At 55.2% G+C, this 7202-nt stretch overlaps 3 protein-coding genes across 21 annotated transcripts; 2 read left to right on the forward strand and 1 right to left on the reverse strand.

The window, feature by feature from the left end:
* Positions 1-403: 403 nt before the first annotated feature.
* Positions 404-1697, reverse strand: PSENEN (presenilin enhancer, gamma-secretase subunit). Of its 2 annotated transcripts, none has more exons than XM_081517131.1 (4): positions 1671-1697; positions 1384-1499; positions 863-967; positions 404-675 (listed from the first exon to the last, which is right to left on the reverse strand). In XM_081517131.1, the coding sequence occupies exons 2-4, from the start codon at positions 1442-1444 to the stop codon at positions 536-538; spliced, it is 306 nt and encodes a 101-aa protein (XP_081373257.1). In that variant the 5' UTR covers positions 1445-1499; positions 1671-1697; the 3' UTR covers positions 404-535. The 2 variants fall into 2 exon arrangements, with proteins under 2 accessions (XP_081373257.1, XP_081373258.1); XM_081517132.1 differs by having other exon boundaries at positions 1384-1537.
* On the forward strand, positions 1554-4153 carry U2AF1L4 (U2 small nuclear RNA auxiliary factor 1 like 4). 15 transcript variants are annotated; one of them, XM_081517064.1, is made up of 9 exons: positions 1554-1774; positions 2157-2244; positions 2385-2435; positions 2643-2709; positions 2792-2841; positions 2916-3014; positions 3188-3321; positions 3443-3538; positions 3894-4153. In XM_081517064.1, the coding sequence occupies exons 1-9, from the start codon at positions 1635-1637 to the stop codon at positions 3976-3978; spliced, it is 810 nt and encodes a 269-aa protein (XP_081373190.1). In that variant the 5' UTR covers positions 1554-1634; the 3' UTR covers positions 3979-4153. The 15 variants fall into 15 exon arrangements, 12 of the variants coding, with proteins under 12 accessions (XP_081373190.1, XP_081373191.1, XP_081373195.1 ...); XR_014060989.1 differs by lacking the exon at positions 1554-1774 and adding an exon at positions 1942-2012 and having other exon boundaries at positions 2916-3093; XM_081517067.1 differs by lacking the exon at positions 1554-1774 and adding an exon at positions 1942-2012.
* Positions 4154-4258: 105 nt separating this feature from the next.
* IGFLR1 (IGF like family receptor 1) lies at positions 4259-6895 on the forward strand. 4 transcript variants are annotated; one of them, XM_081517040.1, is made up of 5 exons: positions 4259-4451; positions 4881-5103; positions 5559-5743; positions 6055-6442; positions 6522-6895. In XM_081517040.1, the coding sequence occupies exons 1-5, from the start codon at positions 4374-4376 to the stop codon at positions 6845-6847; spliced, it is 1200 nt and encodes a 399-aa protein (XP_081373166.1). In that variant the 5' UTR covers positions 4259-4373; the 3' UTR covers positions 6848-6895. The 4 variants fall into 4 exon arrangements, with proteins under 4 accessions (XP_081373166.1, XP_081373167.1, XP_081373168.1 ...); XM_081517041.1 differs by having other exon boundaries at positions 6058-6442; XM_081517042.1 differs by lacking the exon at positions 5559-5743 and having other exon boundaries at positions 4362-5103; positions 6374-6442.
* Positions 6896-7202: the final 307 nt, after the last annotated feature.

Here is a 7202-nt window from a genome sequence, read left to right on the forward strand (position 1 = left end):
TTCAAATTCACATACTACCAGTACAGGATAACAGCCCCTACTAGTGGAAGTACTATTCCTTTTTTGGTTCCAAATCTGTAAAAGAGGGTTCCCAAGCAAGAAGTTTCCCATTTTTGAGAGTTATGAGTAGTATACAGTAAACTAATGCACATCATGTTTGAAGCACTAAGCCTAATACAAAGTAAGCAACAAACAAATGTTTCTGAATATTAATAATTATTTTAGGGAATTCTCTGGCAGTCCAGTGGTTGGGATTCCGTGCTCTCACTGCCAAGGGTCCAGAGGGCCTGGGTTCAATCTCTAGTTGGGAAAATAAAATTTCACAAGGTGTGTGCATGGGGGGCAAACCCCCCCCCCAAATCATCTTATCTTTCAATCTCCAAAAGATCCCAGGAAGTCAATATTGAGAATTAGGGTCCTTTATTGGGGGATGTCAGCAGAGAACATAGGAGACAGGAACAAGTCTTAAGGGCTTGAGAGTGGGCTTGGAGTAGAGGAGCCCATCCTGGTCCTCAGGCCTGTGCAGAAGAAGCTGTCAGGGGGTACCCAGCGGTATGGTGAAGGAGAGGTAGTCCCCAAGGGCACCCCAACGTGGCCGGTAGATCTGGAAGATAGTGATCCAGGTGGAGAGTACAATCACCCATAAGAAGAAGCCGACAGCTGAGCGCCAGACATCTGTAAGAGGGAACAGGAAGGGAAAGGCTGGCCTCCACCTGCTCTGTGGTCTCCCTGAAACCAGCCCTCTCTGCTTTTCCACAAAGTTCCAGGATTCTTGAACCTCTACCATCCCCTCCAACCAAGGATTCTTGAGTCCCCCCTCCTTACACCTGATGGCCTCCCTTCATCTGTGCCCTGGACTCACAGCCTTTGATTTGGCTCTGCTCCGTGTATGCCGGGACAATGAAGGCCTCTCGGAAGAACCAGAAGATGTTGACCAACCAGAGAAAAGGCAGGAAGGCAAACCCACCTAAAGAGAAGAAAGAAGACTGGGACATGAAGAAATGAGGATCCTCCCAACACCTACCTGTTGAAAGGTCCAGTAGGAAGATCCTCTCCCACAACCTAAGTGAAATGGATATCTCTGCTATCAGGGACTCAGAAATCCTGGCTCCTCCATGGGATTCAAGAATCCGAGTCCTCAACCACCTCTTTGTCAAAACCAGGAGTCCAGCCCCCGCAACACTTCTCTTTTGGGACCCAGAAATTGAGGCCCCAGTCTCCTCCTTCCGCAAGACTCAAGCCCTTCCTCTCTTGGGACCGAAGAATCGGCGTCCCCAGCCACTTTATCCTCTGGACCCAAGAACCCATGCCTCCAGACCCTCTTCCATCAGGCGCTCTAGTCCCGCCCTCTCTCTTCGGGTACACTAGGATACCCGCCCTTACCCAGGTAGTACTTCCGGCAGAGGTTCAACTTCTCCTCGTTGGACACCCGCTCCAAGTTCATAGTTGCGCTGGGGCCGCGTCTTCCGAGGGTCTGGGGCAAGACCCAAGTCCTGACCCTAAGTGACAGATGCAAGGATCACAAACAACCACGCCCCTATTACGACAAAAGGGAGAGAAACTGAAGGGTGGATTTTCTTAAAGAAGGGCACCCCAGCCCCCACCAGCAAGCTGACTGGGTTGAGACGCTCTTTATGCTTATTTGGGTGCGGAAACGACCCCCGACTCACCAGTGGAGTCTTAACTTCCTCCGGTCTGGACCCCTTTGCCACTTTCAACCACGGACTTTTGCGCGAGATGCCGCAAGTATCTCTGGAGATTGTAGTCTTCTTTGGTGAGGCAACGCCGCGCGCATGCGCCTTTAGGCAACTCCACTGGGTGAGCCAGTGCGGAGAGTGCGAGCCTCCCTCACGCAAGCGCACTAGGGAGTTTCTGAGTGTCCGAGGCAGCGAAAAACTACACTTCCCAATGCTTTTAAGCAACGGAAATGACGTAAATAGCAGACAGAGTTGGAGGGTTTGGGTAAAAATGGCTGAATATTTAGCATCGATATTCGGGACTGAGAAGGACAAGTGAGAATGGGTGCAGGGAGTGGCCCCTCGGGGGGCCGGGAACGGGGCACTTGGTAACCTGGTGGCTGGGCGGCGTGGGTCGGTGTTTCTGGGGTGTCCAGCTCCCTGGCCCTCGGTTCACCTCTGTCTTTGCACCTCTTCCAGGGTTAACTGCTCTTTTTACTTTAAGATCGGGGCCTGCCGGCACGGGGACCGGTGCTCCCGGCTTCACAACAAACCGACTTTCAGCCAGGTGAGACCCGGCGCGGAGCCTGGGGGGTTAACGCCTCCCGGCCATTCCCCTTCTGTTGTCCATCATCACGAGGTCCCGCCTTTTCCGGATTTCTAGGGCCCACCCTATCGCCGAGCTTTTTTCTTGTCGGACCTCTACAGGTTCCTCCCCAAACCTTCAGGCCCTTCTCCCAGGAACTTGGCCACGCCCCCGTACGTACAGACCACACCCCTGGGCTATCCCTCACTGCTAGATACCTCCTCTTCTGGTTCTCTGAGGGGCAAGCGTTGCTGAGGCACGCAAGATGTTTATGCTTTTTTCTCTGATGCAAGGTCTCAGCGGCAACCTTCATACCCCACCCCTTCGCATATAACCCCGCCCTCTGAGCTCAGCCCCTGCCCCTTTTAAATTCTGTTCAGACCATAGTGCTGCTCAACCTGTATCGGAATCCACAGAACACCGCCCAAACCGCAGACGGATCGCACTGTGAGTGAGCGGCCGGTGTTGGGGGCAGGGCGGACAGCCCCTAGCAGGCCTCCCCCTGATTCCACCCTGCACCCTCCTCCAGGTCACGTGAGCGACGTGGAGGTGCAAGAACACTATGATAACTTCTTCGAGGTGAGGGTTGACGGGGGTGGGTTGAGTTTCCAGTGGGCCAGGAGCTCCGCTGATTTCTTCCTGATCTTCCATAGGAAGTGTTCACCGAACTGCAGGAGAAGTACGGGGAGATTGAAGAGATGAATGTGTGCGACAACCTGGGGGATCACCTCGTGGGCAATGTTTATGTCAAGGTGCCTGCTGTTCCCCCAGAGCCCAGAAGTGAAGGCATTTCAGTGCCCAAAGGTCACCATTGAAGCCTCACAGCTTGAGGTCCATCACTAAACGCGGTCTAGCCCCTGAGCTGCTAGCTAATCCCCTGAAGATTTCTGAGTTTGATTGCTCACCCTGACTTACTTTTCCTCAGTTTCGGCGCGAGGAGGATGCAGAGCGGGCAGTGGTTGAACTCAATAACCGCTGGTTCAACGGGCAAGCTGTGCATGCCGAGCTGTCTCCCGTCACCGATTTCCGGGAGTCGTGCTGTCGGCAGTATGAGATGGGGTATGGTAGTACAGCAGTGGGATGGGCGCCTGGAGTCCCAGGCTTCTGTTGTGTGTTGAGGGGGCTGTCAGTGACAGTGGCCTCATCCATCCATTCATCCGTGTATTTATCCTTCACCCAGGGAATGTACCCGCGGTGGTTTCTGCAACTTCATGCACCTGCGACCCATTTCCCGCGACCTCCGGCGGCAGCTCTATGGGCGGGGACCCAGGCGCAGGTATTTCAGGACCAGCCTACTGAGACTTCTCATACTCCAAGCCCCCCGAACCCTGAGATGAATCTGATCTTATGCCCCAATAAGTGTCTCAAGCCTTTTGTGCCCTAAGACTAGCCCTCAGCCCCATCTGAAGGTCAGCATCTAAGCCTCAACCCCTAAACCAGCCTGAATCCCAAACCCAAGTCTATCCTGGATCTCCAGTCCTGAAATTAGCCCCTATGCACCTATCCTGAGGCCACCCCCAGGAACTATTTACTTCATCAATTGCCATGATTTATCCAAGAGCAGGGAGGCTGAACTGGGAGATCTGCACACCATTTCCTATGGCTCTAACCCTCCTCTCTCATGTCCCCAGGTCACCCCCAAGGTCCCATACTGGCCACCGTCCCCGAGAAAGAAATCGACGACGGTCCCCAGACCACCGGCATGGCCGTTTCTGAGACCCTGATCCCCTTGCCCTCCACCCCTGGCAGGCACAGATGTTCCTGGCCAGGACACCTCAAAGCTCCCTTAACTTCCCAGTGGCATCTTCTCCAAGCTCCGCGTCTCCATGATGTAACACCTTCAACACAGGGAACTTCTATTGCCCCCCCCCCAATAAAATTCTGCACTGAGGGTTTAGAGCTTCTTTGTTAGCTTGAGCCTGGCTGTAGGCTGGTTTCCTTCCACCCCCACATCTGGTGAAAAGGGGAAGTGGGGCCGGGCTCTGGCCACAACCTCAGCCAAGGAACTTCCAACAACAGGTACGAAAGCAGAACACCCAGGGTCCCAGAAATCCCCAAGTGGGACTGGATAAGTGGGGCTGCCTTTGTGCTGGAAACTTCACATCTGGCTGATGACTCTCGAGGGAGATGCTTGGTTGCAACAGGTTGGAGGACTCCTAATCTGGAGGAGATTGTGGTTAGGAGCTAAGGTAAGGTTGTTGGGCATTGGGTGGGAGTGTCTAGTGGGTGAGGACTGGGTCCTCCATGCCCACTGCCCCGAGATTGAAGTAGGTAGTACTTAATACTTAAGATTATTCTATGCCAGATGCTGTTCTAAATGCTTTACTTTCAGTCATAGTTTTACTTCTCCACAGTTACCCTATGAGACAGGTTACTATTATTATCCCATTTTACAGATGGGGAAAAAAGGGCAGGAAGATGGCAGAGATAGGATATAAATACACGCAATCTGGCTCTAGAGTCCTCGCTCTAGCCATCTCGAGGCCTTATGGCCTCTCTGATAACCGGCCAGGAGCTGGACTGGGGGCTGGGGGGTAGATTCTTGGCTTCTGAAGGGGACTGAGGATCCTATGCCTCCACATCCACTGCTTCCTTCTTATGCCCCGGTTTCCTGCAAGTGTGGCAGAAGCGCTGTGGCAGGAAGTCGTGTGGTCAGGGGCCCCCAGATTGCAGGCTCTGCCCGGATGGGGCCCCTACGCCTCCTCCCGACTGCTGTGCTGCTCCTGGCCCAAGCGGCGCCTTGGGAGGCCTCTCAGCACTGCGGCCGCCTCGAGTACTGGAACCCTGACAACCGGTGCTGTGGCAGCTGCCTGCGACGCTTCGGGCCGCCCCCCTGCTCGGGTGAGGAGCGGGGACTAGGCGTTTGCATATGTTCGGGCGGAGTTAAAGGGTGATGGGTTGGGGGGAGGGGCGAGGTCTGTGGGCTATGGCCTGTGAGGCTTGCTTCGGGGTAGGGGCGGTGGGCTGTGCGTAGACAAGTGAGGATGAAGGCTAAGCCTGCGAAGGGAGCTGTGTGGGTTAAGAGGGTCAAGGTGAAGGTGTATGACCCATTAGGCGGGAACCGAGCAGTGAGGAAGAAGTGGGCGGGACAACTTAAGGGGCGGGGCCTGGGTAGAGAGGGTTGGGAGGCTGCCTGAGATAGTGTGGGGCGGGGATAGAGGTGGGCACGTCCGCTGATAGGTTGGGTGAGTACAGTACAAGGGGCGGGGCCTGCTAGGATAGGGCAAAGATGAAAGGGCGTAGCTAGCGCAGAGAAGGCCGGCTTGACAACAGCACGTGACACTCTCTCGCACCAGACCTAGAGTTTTCCGAAAACTGCGGGCTGGATGATGCCGGCAATCACGTAATGCACCCTTTCAAAGAATGTCCTCCTGGACAGTGCAATCGCAACAGCGCGGAGCTATGTAGCCCTTGTGGCGGGGGAGCAACAGCACCCATTCCCTCAGGGAGCCGCGGCGGAACCGGGCGGCCCTGCCAAGAGGTACTGGTTAGGTTTCAGAGAGCCTGGGCAGGGTGCAGCTTGCGGAGCGGGGCGAGGACTGGAGGCGTGACTTGGGATCGGATTGGTGGGGTCTTATCAAGGGAAGGGGAGTAGCTTAACTGAAGAGGGTAGGGAGGGGGCCATGGTATCTGGAGATGACCTGCCCGGGTTAAAGGAGTCGGGGGTTGGGGGGGAGGGGCTGGATCAGGCGGAGATGTGGACCCATTGAGGGATGTAAGGATGAGAGGTTTGTGCTGAGGATTCGGAAGTAGGGCATGGCTCGCACTTTATTCCAACGCCTTGTTTTCCAGAAGCCTGTCCCTAACAAAGAGCCCTGCCCACTGACACCTGTAAAATCGAGCGTCGTTAGGTCCCAGGAGCCCAGCTCACCAGCGATTCCCAGTGTTTCGTGGACTTCTGAGCACAAAGCCCTTCAGCAGGCCTGGCCGAGTTTGAGTTTTGCCCTGTTCCTAGTGCTGGTTCTGCTCGTGACCTCAGCCATAATCCTGCTTGCTCTGCAAAGGCATCACCGTCGCCGCGACCAAGGGAAAGCAGTCCAACACCCATATCCTAGCTTGGTTTGCAGCGACCTTGACACCCACACCCGCTTCTTGCACTCGTCCTCTCCAGCCTCCCTGGAGACTTCAGAGGCAAGGGACTCATGGAAGGAGGTCTCTCTGCCTCCACTCCTAGGCAGAGGTTAGTTGAGGATACACGAAGGATGGGGAGGTGGGCTGGAAACTTGCACTTCCCCCACTCACCCCTCACTGTCTCCCAGAGATGCCAAGCCTGGAGTCGCAGCTCCTGTCTTGCCTCCTGGATGAGCTGGAAGTGCTGGAGGAGCTGATCCTGCTGCTGGATCCTGAGCCTGGGCCAGGTGGGAGGATGGCCTGTGGCACCACTCGACACCTGGCTGCAAGATATGGACTGCCTGCTGCCTGGTCCACTTTCGCCTACTCACTGCGGCCCAGTCGCTCGCCTCTGAGGGCTCTGATTGAGATGGTGGTGGCGAGGGAGCCCTCTGCCTCTCTGGGCCAGCTTGGCACACACCTGGCCCAGATAGGGAGGGCAGATGCACTGCAGGTGCTGTCCAAACTTGGCTGATCAGGGGCTTGCCTGGCCTAGTCTTCAATAAAGTTTCTATTGAAGTGAGTGCTGCTGTCTCCGGGCCTCATTAAGAGCCCTCTTAAAATAGTATGAATTAGGAATTCCTGGCAGCACAGTAGTTCCAACTCTGCATTTCCACTACAAGGGGCCTGGGTTTGATTTCCCATCAGGAAACTAGGATCTTGCATGCCGCTCCCCACCCCCAAAGCCTTAATTGGGCCAAAATCCAACAGACATCCTCTGATTCCCCTTCTACTCCCACCCCCACAGGAATGGGCCAATCCCACCTCACATACAAGACCAGCTGTGGGTTACTTCTGGGCAACCAGGGTCCCCTCTGAGAAAAGGCCCT

The sequence above is a fragment of the Giraffa tippelskirchi genome, chromosome 7 (assembly GCF_054371585.1).
Source record: "Giraffa tippelskirchi isolate mGirTip1 chromosome 7, T2T-mGirTip1v1.2.pri, whole genome shotgun sequence".
Taxonomy (NCBI): domain Eukaryota; kingdom Metazoa; phylum Chordata; class Mammalia; order Artiodactyla; family Giraffidae; genus Giraffa; species Giraffa tippelskirchi.